The 20,579-nt window shown below is 43.4% G+C and overlaps 2 protein-coding genes across 2 annotated transcripts in view; one reads left to right on the top strand and one right to left on the bottom strand.

The window, feature by feature from the left end:
• The window catches only part of abca4b (ATP-binding cassette, sub-family A (ABC1), member 4b), a gene marked incomplete at its 5' end in the record, with an annotated part of 96,376 nt that overhangs the window by 48,199 nt on the left and 27,598 nt on the right, over window positions 1–20,579 (top strand). Inside the window, 14 exons of the mRNA XM_079488524.1 lie at window positions 1,317–1,412; window positions 2,071–2,274; window positions 2,801–2,972; window positions 3,585–3,716; window positions 6,613–6,752; window positions 7,267–7,404; window positions 7,687–7,868; window positions 10,726–10,831; window positions 12,876–13,081; window positions 15,099–15,153; window positions 15,592–15,767; window positions 16,604–16,728; window positions 17,067–17,165; window positions 17,720–18,001. Of these exons, the coding sequence (XP_079344650.1) occupies window positions 1,317–1,412; window positions 2,071–2,274; window positions 2,801–2,972; window positions 3,585–3,716; window positions 6,613–6,752; window positions 7,267–7,404; window positions 7,687–7,868; window positions 10,726–10,831; window positions 12,876–13,081; window positions 15,099–15,153; window positions 15,592–15,767; window positions 16,604–16,728; window positions 17,067–17,165; window positions 17,720–18,001 (2,113 nt within the window). The remainder of the gene's footprint in view (window positions 1–1,316; window positions 1,413–2,070; window positions 2,275–2,800; window positions 2,973–3,584; window positions 3,717–6,612; window positions 6,753–7,266; window positions 7,405–7,686; window positions 7,869–10,725; window positions 10,832–12,875; window positions 13,082–15,098; window positions 15,154–15,591; window positions 15,768–16,603; window positions 16,729–17,066; window positions 17,166–17,719; window positions 18,002–20,579) is intronic.
• On the bottom strand, window positions 19,279–20,487 carry LOC306912369 (aspartate--tRNA ligase, cytoplasmic-like; the record flags this gene model as incomplete). The annotated part of the gene is made up of 1 exon (XM_079488541.1): window positions 19,279–20,487. One exon carries the CDS (start codon window positions 20,485–20,487, stop codon window positions 19,279–19,281), a length of 1,209 nt encoding a protein of 402 aa, XP_079344667.1.

Raw genomic sequence — 20,579 nt, 5'->3', positions numbered from 1 at the left:
GCGGAAAAGAGAGCTACGAGTTTTGGCTGCAGTCGAAGACTGTCAGAAGACCATCACTCAGCAGCGGACGGAACAGCAACTGACGCAGGAACTGTTGTCACTGGTGGACCAGCGAGATCAGGTCATCAGAGACATCGACGCCGCGACGAGAGCGGCGACGGAAGAAGACCTGTCTCTCCAGCGAGGTCTGGAGCTGAGACGGAAAGGAGAAAGTACGGCGAAAAAAAGATGGATGTATCACACAGTGAAGGACTTTCTGTCCGTGAGAGGATAGAAACATCCGCACACTGTTTTATACAGTAGCTCCAAATAACTTACTTTTATCAATACGTTGGAATGTTGCGCCATTAATAAAAGTAAGTTCTTTGGAGCTATAAAACAGTGCAGATGTTTTTATGCTCTCCTTGATTCTCGCCTTGTGTCTTGCTTAGGGACAACTTCAACATGGGGCCCGGGGGGTGAGGTGAGGGTCAAAATGTTGATCTTTCCATTCCCAGCCTGAGAGTCTCAGAGATGTTGTTTACATTTTATGTATTTTTGTATGTATGTTTACACTTTACACAATGTAAAATGTATAATTGATCAATGTCAGACAAATACATATAGAAGTCTTTTTTGTACCCAATATGGTGTGCATCCATCTGTAAAATGTATAATTGATCACTTTATTAATTGCTTAATTGAATGTGAACTGAGAAGAAACCTTGTTATTAAAATAAATTAATAATAATACATTTACATTACACATGATTTGAGTGTATTTTGTGTATGAGAAGGAAGAGCTGCCTAAAATATACTACATTTAATTTATGAAAATGTAGTATTATTCTAACCCAACCCCTTAACCCATTTTGGGCGGGAACCCCTTTTGGTGTTAGCATTATGTTATGCTTTAGCTATTGAAAAATAGCAGATCTACAAGCTCATAGCGTGCCACCGAGTGGCGCACTACGAGCTTGTAGGTCTGCTATTTTTGAAAAATCGAAGAACCACTGACATAGAAACATAGCCTTTTCAGAAAACTAGTTTAAAAAGCAGTTGGCTTGCGCACATCCAGTTCCTGGCTGGTGCTGGACTAAGGTAAGTACAGTGAAGAGAAGAGAAGAGAAAGAAACATGCTTGTTTCTTTCCTTCCAGGGAGCAACATGGAGTTTTAGAATTATACGGACAGAGACAGTCAATATGTTAAGAATTTAATGGAAATGTAAAGACGTTAAGAAATACCATTCAGGTAAATCAGGTGTTCATCCATGTATTCTACTTGATAGTGATACCATGCTGACTACTGAGAACTCTGTTACATTTCCACTCCACAGGGCAATATGGAATTGGCCGACCTTTCTACTTCCCCTTCCAACCTACATACTGGCAAAAACGTCAATCCTCCTCAACCCCAAACGTTCCTGAACCAGGTTAGTATAGCCTACATCTGCCTCTGATGTCTCTTAGTGGGGTTGCATACCACTTTGAGTCTTATTACCCTTTGACTAGCCGAAATCATCACACCACGTGGCACTGTATGAAAGAATTAGCTCAATTTACAATCTGTCGTACGACACCGCAAATAGTGCCACGATAGTACACTGTGCGCATCTGTTTAGCTAGAGTAAAAATCTCCAACAAGTTGCTCTGGGTGACACAGTTGATGCATAAAAGGATGAGATCAAGGCACTCTTGTGGAAAAGCATAATCATGTTCAGACACCCTGTTTGACCTACATGCTTTGCTGGTCATGACAGAAGTTTTCACAACGTGTAGGTGTAGTTTTTATTCTTGCTATGCATTCGCCAAACTATTAAAGTTTTTACCTTTTCCACAAGAGTCACAAGTCTCATCCTTTTTCTTTTTTTTAATCATGCTTAGATTTGTTTCAAAGATATTTTCTTTAATATAAAACGGTGGGGAACAAAGTTGCCCTTCACAGGTGCGTTTTCGTTTTCCCATCAGTGTCTGCTTTATCTAAAGCCTTTTACTGTGAGAAACCGTTTCCACACTCCAGGGAATAAAATGTAATCGATTCTATAAGTCACACTAACCAGGCAGTGGCTCTATACCAACTGTACCCCACAGACCCAGAGAAGCCTGGTCCTGATGAGCTACAGAGAGACGCAGGCAACAGACTCTGCACTCCAGAGACTAACACCTGCAACGGCTCTGCAGGCAGGAGGACGTGCAAGCATCAACACAAGAGAGAGAGGCTGGAGAGAGAGAGGGATGTGCACAAACAGCAAGACCAAGAGCCCGTGCAAGACGGGGAACTCAACGACCCGACAGGTTCACTATCATTCAAATTATTCTTCACTTATAAAGTAGTTCCACTGCCAGCGTGATGGAAACAGAATTAATTGCTATATTTGTTATCTTAGTTTTCAACCAGAAATAATGTCTCAAGATGAATGCAATACGGTAGACTATTGTTCTACGTTCTTGATCGTCCTACATGATCCATTTCCACTCCAAATCCACCCTTCTTGTTAATAGGTTGTTCTCACCTCCCAGAGACATTGTTCCAGTTAGCCATGAGATATAGGCTATTTTTTATGAATCAATTTTATATCCTAGCCTACTGTTGGGTATTTAACTTTAACCATTGTGTAACCATTGTGGAAAAAGGCTGAACGAGGGCGGCTGTAGCTGAGTGGGTAGAGAGTCGCTCTGTCTGGGAATCAAAAGGTCAGCGGTATGACCCGTAGCTCGCCCAGTCTGTGTGTCAAAGTGTCCTTGAGCAAGACGCTTAACCCCTAACAGCTCCCCATGCACCAACAACATCATTCAGATGACATAATTCCTGTGCCCCCAGGTCTCTTCGAGCCCGAACCAGAGGGGCTTGTGATGGGCGTTCAGATCCAAGACCTGGTCAAAGTGTTCCCTGGATGCTCTCGTCCGGCCGTCGACCATCTCAGCATCACGTTCTACGAAGGCCAGATCACCTCTTTCCTTGGACACAACGGGGCTGGCAAGACCACCACCATGTGAGAGGAGATCAAATCTTTTAAGCCGCCGCAAAGCTGTTTACTCGGAATTCCACCCAACAGCTGAAGTTTCGCAACAGGCTGCTAGGCTGTCGTGCAGAATTCGCCCAAACATTCCACTGACTGCAGTGTTTTAAAACACAGGGAAAGCATATTTTGTCGTTTGTATTGATTATACTTCTCAGTGAACAAACTGAGAAGTATAACCATTTTTGTTCTACTTTTCTTGTGAGTAAATTGTGCAGTACAGTAGTAGGGCTGCCTTACTCTGTGATTTGACAGTCCAAAAACTGTAAAAAAAAAAAAAAAAAAGTATGTTCTTTGAACATACTGTAAGTGTTTGTTTTCTGATCTACGGGCCACCCCCACATGGGGTCCTGTCGAGTCCTGGCCCCAAGGTTATGATATGTAGCTGTATATATTATTAGTGTGGTTGCCTAACAGGGCAACCAGACTATAGTAATTGCCGACTTTATTTATAGAGCAGTTAAAGTTTTGTAATTATTATTCCGCCCCTTGTGACGTCATGTGGCTCAATGCATTATCGTCATACTGTAATACTGTGCTTAACAACCACACAGAATTTTCTACTTTTCCTTGTCCCCCCTGCAGGTCCATTCTGACCGGCATGTTCCCTCCTACATCTGGCACAGCCTACATCCACGGCAGAGACATCAGGACTGACATGGACCTCATCCGCACCTCCATGGGCACCTGCCCTCAGCACAACATCCTCTTCAAATAGTCAGTTCACTTGTTATGTGTCAGCATGATTCAAAGCTGTTCATTCTCAAACTTTTTTCATGTCAAAGCCCCAAAATGATACTCACAAAACTATTTTGTGATTCAAAGATTCAAGGTTTATTTTTCACTCACTCAAGTACAAGCAGGATATTTTTGGTGTGCCATCCTCAGCAGACAGTGCTTACCGTATAACAATATATAATATGTGTCTACTATAATATACTGTAGTGTTGACTACATAGACCCTAGCGTCCCTATTCTGCACATGTTATATTAGACAAACATTTGGTGGTGAAAACAATAAAATGAAATACAATCTGACTGGGTTGCACCATGTCAACAAAGCATTTAGATGCGTGTAGCTGGCCTAGCAGTTAACACAATCCTGCCCAGCCCTCTAGGCGGGACCGTGAAGCTAGTGCCAGTCAAATGAAGAAGAGCCTCATCGGCCCGATCCGGAAGTGATTGCCCTCCATATCTGTAGTCTAGACTCGCTCCAGGTTGTGTACTAACGCGCGGACGATTCATATTCTTAGCACGGCCTCGGATTCATGTTCTATTAGGCTCTAAACATGGTACTTTATCCCATTTTGAGCACAAAAACCACTAATAACCGTGTGCATGGGCGTGTGCACCGACAATCAGGATGTACAGGTAGGCTGTTTCTACCATGGGAGTGAGATGGAAAACAACCTATGCGGTCGCGGTGTGTCTCTCCCCGCTTCCTGTCTCTTTCTACTTAAAACAACCTATGCGGTGTGTCTCTCCCCGCTTCCTGTCTCTTTCTACTTAAAACAACCTATGCGGTGTGTCTCTCCCCGCTTCCTGTCTCTTTCTACTTAAAACAACCTGTGCGGTGTGTCTCTCCCCGCTTCCTGTCTCTTTCTACTTAAAACAACCTATGCGGTGTGTCTCTCCCCGCTTCCTGTCTCTTTCTAAAACAACCTATGCGGTGTGTCTCTCCCCGCTTCCTGTCTCTTTCTAAAACAACCTATGTGGTGTGTCTCTCCCCGCTTCCTGTCTCTTTCTACTTAAAACAACCTATGCGGTGTGTCTCTCCCCGCTTCCTGTCTCTTTCTACTTAAAACAACCTATGCGGTGTGTCTCTCCCCGCTTCCTGTCTCTTTCTACTTAAAACAACCTATGCGGTGTGTCTCTCCCCGCTTCCTGTCTCTTTCTACTTAAAACAACCTATGTGGTGTGTCTCTCCCCGCTTCCTGTATCTTTCTACTTAAAACAACCTATGTGGTGTGTCTCTCCCCGCTTCCTGTCTCTTTCTACTTAAAACAACCTATGTGGTGTGTCTCTCCCCGCTTCCTGTCTCTTTCTACTTAAAACAACCTATGTGGTGTGTCTCTCCCCGCTTCCTGTCTCTTTCTACTTAAAACAACCTATGTGGTGTGTCTCTCCCCGCTTCCTGTCTCTTTCTACTTAAAACAACCTATGTGGTGTGTCTCTCCCCGCTTCCTGTCTCTTTCTACTTAAAACAACCTATGTGGTGTGTCTCTCCCCGCTTCCTGTCTCTTTCTACTTAAAACAACCTATGTGGTGTGTCTCTCCCCGCTTCCTGTCTCTTTCTACTTAAAACAACCTATGTGGTGTGTCTCTCCCCGCTTCCTGTCTCTTTCTACTTAAAACAACCTATGCGGTGTGTCTCTCCCCGCTTCCTGTCTCTTTCTACTTACTGTGTATCAATAAAGGCAGAAAATCCCCCAAAATATCTTAAAAGAAAAGTATTTATAGTTGAAATGGTGAAAAGAAATTGCTAAAACACTGGAGAGTGTGGCTGATACGGACGATAAGCCTCTCCGGCCTGCTTAGTACTTAGTAGTGCAAGTACAATATATGCCAGGGGATTTGTCCCCTGGCATTAGTTAGGATAATGCAATTGATTCTCTGTCTGTGGATGCATTAATACATTAATACAGAGGAAACATCTGAGTCATTTTAGAAAAAAGTTTGAGAACTTCTGATTTAGAAGAATGGGCCTCAGGTGGTCTAAATCAGTGGTTCCCAAAGTGGGGTTCGGGACCCCCAGGGGTCCTTGAAGGAGTTCCAGGGGGTCCACAGCTAAATTATATGTTGGAACCAAATGGACCCTTATATGGGTCTGTAACTTAACGGGTCCATTTGGTTCCATTTGTACACTCATAGTTAAATTAACATTGATTTTACAATATAAATCGGGGTCCCAGAGATAGAAATGCCATTCAATGGGGGTCCGTAGATTAATGCATGTCAAACTGGGGGTCCTTGAAATTAAACGGGTTGAGAATCACTGCTACTAGAGCCGTACAAATGTTCTCTTATGGAGGTCCCTGGCATATGTTTTTAAATGGTGGCTAATAAGTGTCAATTTGGGGGTCCTTGACATGAAAAGGTTTTGGAACCACTGGTCTAAATGGGTTAACTTCTCTCTCTCTGTATAGTCTCACAGTGGAGGAGCATATCCTGTTCTAAATGGGTTAAATTAATGATTATTTTCCTAATCGATTAATCGTCCGATTATTTAAACGATGAATCGGATTATGGCACTCATTTTGCTATCACCTTATACATTCGATTTTATGTTATTTTAGACATGTTCTAAAAAAACATTAAAAAAGACATTAAAGATGAATAATTCATTTAAAAATGCATTATTATATTTTGCTTAGCTGCTGATTAGGCTGCTATTCAAATACAGCCATTACAACCATTGTTATGTGTGATATTTTGCTTTGCAGTCGCTACTGTGCATGTGCAACTATCAGCAGAAGAGATCACTCCTCTTTAGCTTAGTTACATTTAACACTGGAAAAACGCCCACAATGAATTGCAAAAAGACTCCAGCAATTAGTTGCCGATTCAATTACAATTACTAAATTAGTTGGCAATGTGTTATCTCTGTGTATAGTCTCACGGTGGAGGAGCATATCCTGTTCTATGCCCTGCTGAAGGGCCAGACTCAGGCCGAGGCCCAGATGGAGGTGGAGAACATGTTGGAGGACCTCGGGCTGCCGCACAAGAGAGACGAGGAGGCCCAGAACCTTTCAGGTAGGACTTCTGCAAGCGCCAATTGGAATTAAAATCAATAAATACATTCATACAATTTCCAATTGACTAGATAACTAATAAAAACTCGTTTTTGCGAGTTCTGTAGCTTCTTTTCAAGGATGTACCAGGATGTACAGGGCAGTCAAAATGACTTTGAGCAAGTGCCCCTGACAATATGTCAATAGCACTTTAGTTGTACCACCGATCATTGTACAACAAAGCATAATACAAGGGGATACTAATCAATTTAGTCAATTATAATATTATTATAATCTCTTATATCTAACATAATTCTATTCTTATTCTATTTAACTACATGAGCAAGATTAAGCAGGTGATTTATCCTACTTTTGTAAACTCGGGTATGTTGGGATGTGTTTTGGTGTTACTTGGCCAGGTCTAATGCTCAGTGATGCTGTGTCCTTCTCAAACGGTACATGCAGATGTGGTTTGGTGTTACTTGGCCAGGTCTAATGCTCAGTGATGCTGTGTCCTTCTCAAACGGTACATGCAGGTGGCATGCAGAGGAAGCTGTCCGTTGCCATGGCGTTTGTTGGAGGTTCACAGATCGTGATCCTGGACGAGCCTACGTCGGGAGTAGACCCCTACTCCAGACGCTCCATCTGGGAACTCCTGCTCAAGCACCGAGCAGGTAAACACACAGGGGGTCCGGGATCCCCCAAGGGGGTCCTTGGAGTTACTACAAGGGGGGTGGGGTGATATTTTTATTGAATCAGCATCCCTATTCCGAGGGGATTTTTTTTTGTTTTCTTCGTAAATGTATGCCCTACTTGATCATACTACAGCGTGTTTTGAGCTTGTAGATCTGCTACTTTTGCTATATTTGAATTTGAACATATGAGGTTTCCACCCGACTGAAACGAGGTATAGCAACGTTTTCAGAAAATTACTGTCCACTACTGTCCACCTGCAGGTCGTACGATCATCCTGTCCACTCACCACATGGACGAGGCCGACCTGCTGAGCGACCGCATAGCCATCATCTCCAAAGGCCAGCTGCACTGCTGCGGCTCGCCGCTCTTCCTCAAGAACTGCTTCGGCGTGGGCTTCTACCTCACCCTGGTGCGACGCACGAAGGACCGCAAGAGGCAAGAGGTGAGCCAACAACAAACACCTGGCGACTGTGGCGAGGAGGAGGATGTGAGGTTGGGGGCAGTGTTAAGCTGCGTTCAGACCTGAATATATTTGCTTGGTTTTTTGATTGATTGATTGAAAAATGTATTAACAGTTTGCAGAATTACAGTGCATTTCAAGCACAAACTCAATACAAAGGCTGTTAACTGTGAGTGGACGACCCAATTAAGCATTACACTTGTTTCCAATAGGGTCCACAATGTTCAATTCATCAAAAACATTTAGAGATGTACAAATAGACACTTCTATATAGACAAAGGACAGAACAGGAATTCATCATAAAGGAGGTAAAAAGGGAAAAGAAACATATACAGTGAGGGAAAAAAAGGGGTGGGCGGTGGGGGGGATTCACGTTCAGCTCCGTTCATTTGTTTGTTTTCCTTGGAGGAGCTGCGTTGGGTCCCCAAGTCGGCTCCGTGGCCGTACCTTGAGTTGCGAATAATATTGTTCGCCCCGTTTGTGCCGCGCCAGGTCGCGCCGTGCCCGTTCACGCAATTTCTTGTTTTTGCATTGACTTTGTATGTAATGGCGCCGCTCTAACCATACAAGTTTGAACGCAGCTTTACAGTTTGCTGTATGTAAGCAAGGTCTTATGCAGTGGTGGAAAAGTACTCACATTTTGTTAGAAGATATCACAGCCAATTCTCAGTTGACTCTCCAACTGCCTACGAACTCAGTTACTATTAAAGTACAGAACGTAATCTAATCAATTATTATCACCTACTGAATTTCTAGTGTATCATGAGGATGGGACTTCTACTGTACAGTGAGTACAGTGTACAACACAGTTACAGTAGACGAGGTGGTTAAAGCGATGGAATGCTAATCCATTGTGCTCTGCATGTGTGGGTTCGAATCCCATCCTCGTTGTTTAATGCAGGTTCTTTTGTACTTGATGAGGTACAGTGCGTGATGAGATTACATTCTGCCCTTAATAGTAGCCAATTTACTGTATATAGGCAGTTGTAGATAGTGAGTGCGCCGACAAAAGAAAAAAGAAAAATGTGTATTATTACATTTGTTCCTCTTTACAGTTTGCACACCAAACTCAGTGCACTGTATTGTTTGGGTAATGTATCAGTGCATTATCTTGAATAGGCTGATGCTAATTAAGAATATAATTTTATTCCCTGATCAGAGCCAGAAAGATAAAGCAGCTTAAGAATTATTTTCAGGCCTATTTAAAGGGGAATTTCTCCCTAAACCTTTTTTTACAAAAGTAAGTAAGTAATAATTATGTATATTGACCAAAAAAATAAATACAAATAAAACTAGAAAAAGTGCCCTTCTGGGCACAGGTCTCCACCAGGAGGATAGGACTGTGTGAGATGTTTGGCAACATGTTTAGGAGTAATATAAACATGTTTGCCTTTGATGGCAATTGGATGATTTGAGGCATTTTGTTCCAAAAATGTGTTTTGCAAAAATCAACCTGTTGGTGGCGCTATAACAGGCCAATGTGAAAAGGGTGGGATATATTCCTCAGCCTAGTAGGAAAATGTGTGAAAGATTTCACGTAAATTGCATGCTGCGTTCATGATTTCAGGCTTTTGTTCAAAACGGGGCAATCTTGCAAACTGTGAAAGCCAATTATAGCCAATTAGAATGGAATATGAAATATGGGACAGATCCGACTTGAGCACATGACCATAGAGATACTGTGTAACGATTTGTGAGATTTTTGGACAGAATCTGGAGGAGTAATATCAAAAAATGTGTTTTACAAAAGTCGGCCTCCTGGTGGCGCTATAAAAGGCAGATGCGGAAAATGCAGGTCAAAGGTTTGTCCTTGGCCTCTAGGGAGTGTGCATGCAACGTTACACGCAGATCGGTGCAGTTTTAGGTAAAACATGTTAAAAGCTGCCTCATGGTGGCGCTATAACAGGCCGTTCTGGAAAATGTGGGGCAGAGGTTCATCGTTGGCATCCAGGGAGTGTGTGTGCAAAGTTTGGCATCGACCGGGTTAACGGTGCCAGAGATTAGCTGGTAACGGACGGACGGAAGGACACACGGACGGACGGACACACACACACACGGACGGACGGACACACACACGGACGGAGTGCAAAACATACTCTCTCCCCATGCCTTCGGCCTGGTGGAGACAATAAAGATATAGGGGAGCTGGGGCTGGAGCTGGGGCTGCTGCTGGGGGGGTCTAGCATCAGCTCACGTAGACCAGGAAGAGTGCAGTGTCAACAATGCATGGAGTGTTGCTGTCACATCATCTAGAACAGATGTGAACAAAAAACAAAAACCAATTGAATAGGAGTTCTAGCGTTAGACCCCTCCAGCCCAAGCTTCATCTCCAGCTGCAGCCCCAGCTCCCCTATATCTTTATTATTTTTTTAATATTTTATTTTGGTCAATATACATAATTATCAACTTACTTTTGTAAAAAAAGGTTTAGGGAGAAATTCCCCTTTAACCAAATACGAGCTGCTGTACGGGCAGTATTTTGCGTGTCTTAAGTACCAGGTCTTATTACTTAACTTAAGACCTGGAGGCGTGATCAATGCCATTTGGCTATTCTGAGTGGCCAAACAGCATTGACCACGCCCCCAGGTCTTAAGTTAAGTAATAAGACCTGGTACTTAAGACACGCATGTCTCTCCTTGCTTTCTTCTTCTTCTTCTTCTTCTTCTTCTTCTTTGCACGTACGTATACGCACGCACACACAGGATTTGTTTCCTCATGCATATCAAACTGGGGGTTCTTGAAATGAAAACACGGTGCAAACCTGACTGTTCTAGGTCTATATGACACTGTCTCAGTGTTGTTGATGGTGTCTTTGGTCTTTTGTTGCTATCACCCGCAGAACGACTGTGACTGTGCATCGGATTGTTCCTGCGCCTGTTCCATCTGCACCAAGCACAAAGACACAACACAGAGCCGTGCACTCAACCTAGAACGAGCCCTGGATGGTAAGTGTGTGTGTGTGTGTGTGTGTGTGTGTGTGTGTGTGTGTGTGTGTGTGTGTGTGTGTGTGTGTGTGTGTGTGTGTGTGTGTGTGTGTGTGTGTGTGTGTGTGTGTGTGTGTGTGTGTGTGTGTGTGTGTGTGTGTGTGTGTGTGTGTGTGTGTGTATTTTTTATGCATGTTGTATTATAATTTGGTGTTAGTTTTGGTATTTTATTGAGTTATTGGATTATTGTGTGTAGGCACCAAGGGGAGAAAACTGTCAAGGTGCATCAGTGGATTTTGATGAGCTTTTGAGAAGGTTGAGTCGAACCAACGAAACGTCGCTTGCACACGTGTATAATGGATGAAACTTACTTGAATGAGTTGTCAGTTCTATATCAAATACAATGTCCATTGCTATTAATCTTCTATAGTATAACACTGTATACTGTACCTCAGCAATGAAAATGAATAGCCTTCTGCTTCTGCTATTTCTGCCAGAGGAAGTGTTCCAACAACAGCAATGCAATAACAGATGCATTTCTGTATACCGTAGCTTTGTAGTGATATTGATTTGTATGTTTTCTGCTTCGGTTGTTGCTGGAGGAAATGTCTCCACTATAAAAGTCTAGCCATAAAGTGTCCAGTATATCCTCTTTTAAGCACATATTTAACCTTCCAGTTTAAGCTTGAATGAACACTTCCTTTCAGGGTCCAATAAAGTTAGATGTGCCAACCCCCCCCCCCCCCCCCCACACACACACACCCATTGTCTTCTCAAGGTACTTTGTTGAGGGCCCCTCCTATGTCCAGCTTCGCGGGTCTGTGCAAACAAAAACAATGAAGACAAAAGTGAGGACGCAAATTGTGATTGGCCAGAATGAGATGATATGTACCAAGCTCACAATACGTAGCAATGCATTGCAAGCTTGTACTGTAGATCGTCTATTTTTGTCGCTATTTTTGAGGGGATACACAGGTTTAATGTTTGTTTTGTAAATGCCATTGACAATGAAGGGAAAATGTAACGTCATGTAACTCATTACGTCATATTGTCTCTTTATTGTTAATGGCGTTTAATGTTTGTGTTTGCACCGTTTGTTTTAGATCACCTAATCAACATGAGTTAGACTTTAATATATTAGCGCCCCTCACTTCACACGGGTGTGATTTTTGAATTGATTATAATGACATGCCCAAAATAGGTTGAAAGTGACCGTATTTTTTATTGCAATTTTCAATGTGTCAAACACTCAATTGTAGGCTTCTATCATCTTCTACAGGAGTCGTTCCGAAACTTTTCAGGTCGAGACCCTAAAGAAGCACACAACGTGTCGCTTCACGCCGCATTGCAAGCTTGTAGATTGGCTATTTTCACTACTTATAAAGTTTGCTAACTCTGTTTGCTGGGTAATAATTATATTCAGGATACCTATCAGAGTATAAAGACCATTGGTCCAAATGGATAGTTAAAGTGAGGTGATGATTTTAAGCTATAAACAAAGAAAATCGATACAGATACTAAAGGAACATACAATCTAATGGACAGACAAGGAACAAACTTACTTATTAATGCATCAAGCGGTGGACACAGAAATAGAGGGCAACTTCTTCAGACAAATGTTTGCTCTGAGGTGTCTAGGTCTACATAGGTCTACCTCAGGTGTCTAGGTCTACATAGGTCTACCTCAGGTGTGCCAAGTGATGTAGATGTAATGTTTGCTCTGAGATGTCTAGGTCTACATAGGTCTACCTCAGGTGTGCCAAGTGATGTAGATGTAATGTTTGCTCTGAGGTGTCTAGGTCTACATAGGTCTACCTCAGGTGTGCCAAGTGATGTAGATGTAATGTTTGGATTCGCTACATTAACCACTTGAACCCCAGCATTATTCTTGGTGAAACATTAGCCAAAATAGCCGATCTACAAGCTCACAACACGTCGCATTGTGGAGTGTTGTGAGCTTTAAGGTTGGCTATTTTCCAGGAAGATACTCGGTTTAGACAGGTTAAAAAGGTTAAAAAGTGGTGTTAATCATGACCACTCCCCTGTGCGTTTCGTGTGTCTCCAGGAGACGTAGAGGCCATCACGTCCCTCATCCAGCACCACATCCCTGACGCCAGGCTGATGGAGATGATCGGCCAGGAGATGACCTACCTGCTGCCCAGCAAGGGCTTCAAGCATCGCTCCTACGCCAGCCTGTTTAGGGAGCTGGAGGAGACGCTGGAGGAAATGGGCCTCAGCAGCTTCGGCGTCTCCGACACCTCGCTGGAGGAGGTACAGTAGGACTGTGGTGGACAGCTAACTAGTACTTAAGTACTTTTTGTTTTGTGTGTTTGAGGCCTGTATTCCTGTCTGATGACATCACTTGATGGAGGCAGTCAAGATTTCTCTTGACTCTCTACTGTCATTTTATTCTCGAATGGAGAGAGTCCTAAAGATATTGCTTCAGCTGTCAACTCAGCCAATATATGATTGATTTGAGTTGTTTTTATTTATTTTAGTGTCATGCATTAAACCGGTACCCAGACCACATGGACTTACAGGACACTACATACTGTATAATCATTGCATAGGTGTACACTATTTATTTATTTGACCGGGACAATGCACATTAGTCAACATGTCAGTTTTCACATCCATGTAAATGGATGTAAACCAGTTAGCTGGTTAGTAGCCTGGAACTCACCTATGCTTTTTATGGCATAGGCAGCTCCCGGCAGGATCCGCCGGGAGAAACTATGCGCAGCTGCGCAACATGAGACTAATTACTTAGAGCGACACAGAGAGAGAGGAGTGTGTGTGTGTACATGTGTGCGTGTGTGTGTCAATTTAACAAAGGTGCAGACGCTCAGAAATCAGCAGAGAGTGAGCGATGTTTGCGTTACTCTATGCCGAATTGAAGTGGACTCGGACCCAGACTTTTTTTTCCTCCCTGGAAATAAAAACGTCTGGGTTTCCGAGGCTAGCTGGTTAGTAACATACAGTTGGAGGCCATCGATATTGTCCTTTTCTTTTTGCTGAGGTTTGCGTGATCTGCGCAAAAGGACAGTTAACCCATTTTGGGCGGGAACCCCTTTTGGTGTTTTAAACATTGTTATAATTTAGCTATTGAAAAATAGCAGATCTACAAGCTCATAGCGCGCCACTGAGTGGCGCGCTACGAGCTTGTAGGTCTGCTATTTTTGAAAAATCGTGAAAATATTTATTTCAGAAAACTGGAGGATTTAGAAGGATTTTTTAAAATTTTGAGGTCAGGCCTAAAATGGGTCAAATGATAACGGACAATATCGGTGGCACCCAACTGTACAATACAATACAGTACAGGAACAAATAGACATTGTACAGGGGACGGAACAACAGTAGAGTGATGTGAGATGAGATGACATCAGTGATAGCTGTTAATTACTCATGATTACAGATTTGATTTGTTTTAAGCCACCTCTAACAGAGAAGACTGTTTTACCAAAACAGTACCAAAACTAGAATAAGTCTGTTACACAATACAACCTCCATTTCATGCAAACAAAATGTTGTCTATCATGTAAATCTGCCAAACTGAAAGTACCTAAATCAAAATTAAAGCTTGTACTGATCATCTAACCAAAATATTTTTCTAAACAGAAAATACCTTTTTTGGTTCATCATAAAAGGCCAGTAAACCAATTTCATATGAACAAAATGTTTCCTCCTCAGGAATACTAATGTATGGAGCCATCCTATCTTGTCCGGACAAGATAATACGAGATATTATCTTGTCCGGACGACATAATATCTTGTACAATATATTATCTCGTCCGGACCAGATAATATCTCGTCCGGACGACATAATATCTTGTACAATATATTATCTTGTCCGACGAGAGAATTAATTTTTCTTATCATGGCCACTCAGGGGATCCGTACTAATGAATGTTTTCTGTTCGACATGTGTGAATAGCATCAGTGCTCTACAAAGTCATTTCTACTTGTATGATAGTCCACTATAGTCATTCAAAGACAAAAGGTCAGCCCTGCACATGTTTGCTCACATTCACATTTTATTCTATTCTTCCCACGGGGGAAGCAATTACTGTACACACACAGCGCACACGCTTCGTCTGAGGATTTCCTTAGTGAGACACGAAATGTCTGTGCTGTGTGTACCGTACCGTGCAGTAATTGCTCCTCTGTGGGAGGAATTGAATAAATGTGACTACAAGCAGCATATGAGGGAAAACCCTTTCTACTTGAAAAAAAAACGACTGCTTCTTTGCATGGAAACTTAAGAAACAAGAGATGTTTTCTGCTTCAGATATTCATCAAGGTCACAGCGGACGGAGAGGCAGCAAATAATGCCTGTACTTCTGGTAAATATTCCATAACCTCCATATTCCATAATATCACTGCTTTATCTTTCCACGTAACAGTGGTTTAGTGTGCTTATTTTCTATTGTTGTAGGACAATTGTTTTGACAAGCTGATTTCCTGAGTTATACTTAGTTGCAAGGGGGTGTTGCGTACTGAAAATAGCCGATCTACAAGCTCACAACTTGGTGTGGTGCCACATATTGTGAGCTTGTAGATTGGCTATTTTCGACACCAGCATGCAACCACGCAATATAACTACAGGCATTACAGTAATATTATTAATATTATAGTCCATAAAGGAAGATAGATCCTAGTGGGGTCCTGAATGAGAGGGATTCTACATGAGTTCCATACATGTGTACAGTACTACTGGCCTACTGTAGTGCAGTATTATTATATCGCTCTATGTTGATTGCTTTGCTTGTTTATGACCACAGACCCTAGAGGGGTTATGCAGGCCAACGATGCTCCTACCCATGATGCCTCAGACAACAGTGCAGGGAGATGTTCCAGGCAGGTGAAGGGGACCAGACTGATCCTGAAACAGTTCTTTGCTCTGCTCATCAAGAGGTTCAACCATGCCAGACGCAGCAAGAAAGACTTCCTCGGACAGGTACAGTACCGCTTTACAGTACCACTTTAGTAACAGTTGTATACTGTGTGTACAGTATGTATATGAACGGTACTGTATGTATACAGATCTGTGGATGGATGGATGGGTTAGAATAGGATAGTTGTGGACAGATGAAAATGTACGTAAATGTACGTAAGTGAGGTGATTGGTACAGATGGATTGTTGTGTGGTTGGGGGAATTGTTGAGGGAATTGATGTCGCTCTAAAGTGGATAATAAAACCCACAAAACATCCAAAACTTGATTATAGTAATAGGTAGTATGCAGGACCTGTATACTACCTATTACTTTTACGGAATCACCTATATATAATCTACCTGTATTACAGGTAGATCATATATAGATGATTCCGATGAGGCAATCTGATCTGTAAGCTATCTACAGTACCATATATAGATGATTCCGATGAGGCAATCTGATCTGTTGAAATATCTATCTACCCATGCTTCAAACGATCATGACAGCACACCTAATCAAAATAGGACATAGCAGTGGCAGCCATTTCTGTGGTGCCACAAATCGAAAGCCCATTAATTTTACCCATAGAGATTTCAGAAAATATTTATATTCATTATTTTAAGCCTGGAACCAAGCCATTCAGGCTCCTGGTGGTGAATCATGACCATAAAACATTTGATTCTGTGGGGAAAAAAACAATAATATTCGAAAACCACAAAACAAACATTATTTGTTAGTATATCATATTTTTATTTTTATTAATTTTCTCCACAAAATCAAATTATACAAGTTATATGGTCACTCGTTCTACATATCACTATGGGTTACAGCGTTGTGGCTTTTCTTCTCTCTCTCCAGATTGTCCTACCAGCCAGTTTTGTCCTGATATCCCTGATCTTCACCCTGGTCGTCCCTCCTTTTGGAGAGTATCCCAGTCTGACGCTGAGCCCCTGGATGTATGGAAAGCAGTTCACCTTTGTCAGGTCAGTCTTCACTGATACCATGTGAATCAAGTACCTTGTACAATATACAGTAGCTACACTACTTAAGAAAAATGCATAGATTAGAAACCGCAAACCGCATCACAAATTAAAGTAACTGATTTTTTAGAAGAGCGGCACGCTTGCACGACATATTGTGTGGAAATAGTATTACATTATGAATTAGACTCACTTCACATTTGTATTCTTTCACATATGAATTATGAATGAATTCACACCTGGCACACACAATGGATTAACCCAGAGTGACTACATTAATTTAGGCATTCTGTTAAACATAACTAAATGCAGAGTTTGTTCAATCTGTTCTCTCCATGCAGTAACGAGCGGCCCTTTGACATGACCATGAAACGTTTCACAGAGCGCATGCTCAACAGGCCAGGCCTGGGCACACGCTGCATGCAGGGAGAGCCTCTGGGGTGAGTTAAGTTTGTTTGTTTGTTTGTTTCACACCTAAAATAATTTACAGACACCATTTGTACCCAGTAAGGGTTACAGACCCATAAGGCCGGGTCCATTTGGTTCAATTTGTACACTCTCAGAGTTACAGACCCATAAGGATGGGTCCATTTGGTTCTATTTGTACACTCTCAGAGTTACAGACCCATACATCTGGGTCCATTTGGTTCCATTTGTACTATGTCAGAGTTACAGACCCATAAGGCCAGCTAGGTCCATTTGGTCCCACTTGTTCACTGTCAGAGTTACAGACCTGTAAAGGTCCATTTGGGACCACTGGCTGTCCCCGGGTCCAACGTTGAGGACCACTGCATTAGGAGACAAAGCGGACCATAATGCCTGTCTATTGGGCAATCACATACATATTTACAGTAGTCATGCACATACATATACATACATACGTAAATGCATAGATACACACACCATTGCACCACGCCAATTGGAACTAGTGAAAGTGTGTATTCTGCATGTACATGCTGAGAGCCAACCCCTGCATGCAAACCCCCTTTCCCAGGATGTCCTGTTGCAACAGCACCCAGGAGTGGGAGTACCCGGAAGTCTCTCCCGTGTTCGGCAACATCATGCAGAGCCCAGAGTTGCATCCGCAAAACCCCTCCCCTTCCTGCGCGTGCAGCACCAATGAGAAGCTGACAATGATGCCCGTCTGTCCAATGGGAGCCGGGGGACTTCCCCCTCGCCAGCGGGTGGAAGCCACGGGAGACGTCATGCTGGATCTGACGGACAGGAACATCTCAGACTACCTGGTGAAAACCTACCCCAACCTCATCAGGGCCAGGTAGGAAGTAGGAAGCATAGAATGATACAGGAACTGGTAACCGGAAATACCACGCGCATACTTGGCATGTTTTGTTGTTTGTTTGTGACATGGACATTTATAGGCCTCAAAGTGGCATTAAAAACCATATATGGGCAACGCTCGACACGGCAACTCGCTCTGTGGTGTCCATGTGGCTCACGTTCGCTTGAGACGGCGGGCCTCCGTCGCAGTCTAGTCCATAGAGTAATATATTTAGGTTTAATTCGCAGTTGTTGTAGGCGAGGTTATAAGCACAAGCCGTGTAGGATTTAAAATGTTGCCACACACATGAAATTTGTGTGCTAACACCTTCGACATGTGGCTTTGTGTTTGTCTATGCCCCCATGAAAGAAATCACACCTGTGTGAAGTGAGGAGCACTCTTGTCGTCGTACATCATCCAATAAAAAATGTATATACTTCTTCATGAATTAATTCGTCAACTTATGTTATTATCTTTTAACCATGATGTTACAATGTTTAAAAAAACTCATCTTTACACCATGATCATGTAAGATGACAACTCAATTTATGTGCCCGAGCTGAATTAAAACAGTTGCACTGTGTTTAGAAAAGCTGATTTGCTCGTCCACATATGACGTAAATTCTCCATTCATCATTGTCAATGGCATTTAATGTTTGTGTTAGGACAAAATAGCCGATTGGCTCGTCTACATATGGCATAAATTCTCCTTTTATTGTCAATGGCATTTAATGTTTGTGTTGCCACAAAAAGCCGATTTGTTCAGACACGTATGATGTAAATTCTCCTTTCATTGTCAATGTGATTCATTGTCAATGGCAAATGTAACACGAGTTAATGACAAAAAGCTGTATATAGGAGGGGCTAGCGCCCCTCAACAATGTCTATTCCCCCAGGCATGACATCATGCAATAGTTGGTGCGGGAGATTAACTCATCAAAGGCACTGCTCACTTCACACAAGTTTATAATTTAGTTATTATGCCAACTAGTTCCTCTCCTCCACACACACATTTCTGTATTGTCACTGCTGTTGTATCCTACTGAGTTACCTGCCAGTGAGGAGCCCCCACTGGGAGGACATATAGAGCCTATACGTCCTATTACTCCCGTCTGATAGGTGCTGCCCCAGCCCGTAGGATTATGTGCGATTATCAATTATCACCCTTCCTGTCCGGCTTCTCTCCCCCGAACACGGGCCAATTGAGTTCGTACAGACACAAATCCTCGGACTCTGTGGTGGTGGGCAGCTACTTTACCACTGTGCCACCCTGTTCAAGGGGTCAGACGCTTGGGGTCACGTGGGAACATGGAGGTCTGGCGGACGTTGTGGAGGCCAAGGTACAACATGCATACTCTTTCCAGGCCAATGCCACCACCGCCATGTGGATGCGTGCCGTAGCGGAAGGAATCAATGTAGCTCTTGATTTTCTCCAGATCAATCTTGTGATGCTCCGCACTCCGAGTCAGCAACTGAGCGTCATGGATTCTCTGAGATCCAGAAAGAATCTCCTCTCCCCGCATGAACATGTCAAATGAGTTGGAGTATTTGTGGTATTTGGGGTCAGGCATTGTGTAGAAAGGTCTCACAGCCCGGGGGTACTTGTCTAGCACAAAGAAGTCAGTGCTATACAGATCCTTGACAAGGCGACCGAGCAACTTTTCATTAGGAGTGCTTAGGTCTTCCTCGTCTTCTATCTCTACACCGGCCTGACGGAGCATGACCAGGGCATCCGTGTAGTTCAGCTTCAGCGGGACTTCCCAGAACTCGAACGGTTTGCTGGGAAACTGCTTGTTTACCGTCTGGATTTCTGACTGGAAGTTGGCTCGGAGGCCCTTGAAAATCTGGACCATGGTGTCATAGATGGAGTCGATGACCTCGTGGTAGTGGTAGTTGAAGGCCATCTCGATATCCAGGCCCACAAATTCTGTCAGGTGACGGTGGGTGTTGGAATTCTCTGCCCTGAAAACTGGTCCCACGCAGAAGACCTTGTCGAAGTCACCGCAGATGCCCATCTGCTTGTAGAACTGGGGAGACTGGGCCAGGTAGGCAGTGGTATTGAAGTAGGACACAGGGAATGAGTGTGCCCCGCCTTCACTGGCAGCTGGGGTTAATTTGGGAGTCTGGATCTCCACAAAGCCCTTGTTGTCGAGGATCTCTCTGAAGAGTTTGCACACTCCTGACTGCAGGCGGAAGATGGCCTGGCTGGTTGTCGTCCTGAGGTCGATCACCCTGTTGTCTAGCCTGGTGTCCTGAGTGACACCAGGCTTGCGATTCTCGTCCCCGTCCTCTCCCTCCGGTCTCACAGCATCGTCCAGCTGCAGGGGCAGGCGCGGCTCAGCCTGGCTGATGACAAACAACCTCTCGACGTGCATCTCCACGTCCTGCTGGCTGCAGCTCTTCACCGGTGGGTCCACCTTTCTCACAACTGCCTCCACGTCCACGATACTCTCTTTGGTGATGTCGGCGGCGAACCTGACCATCTGCTTGCTGACACGCTCTCCCACGGCGACCAGTGCCTGCACGCTGAATCCCTGCTGACGCAGGACCAAGAAACACTGCTTCCCTTTGGCAC

The sequence above is a fragment of the Electrona antarctica genome (assembly GCF_951216825.1).
Source record: "Electrona antarctica genome assembly, chromosome: 19".
NCBI lineage: Eukaryota > Metazoa > Chordata > Actinopteri > Myctophiformes > Myctophidae > Electrona > Electrona antarctica.
Note: the sequence above shows the minus strand (reverse complement) of the source record. Positions and strands in the feature narration are given on the sequence as shown.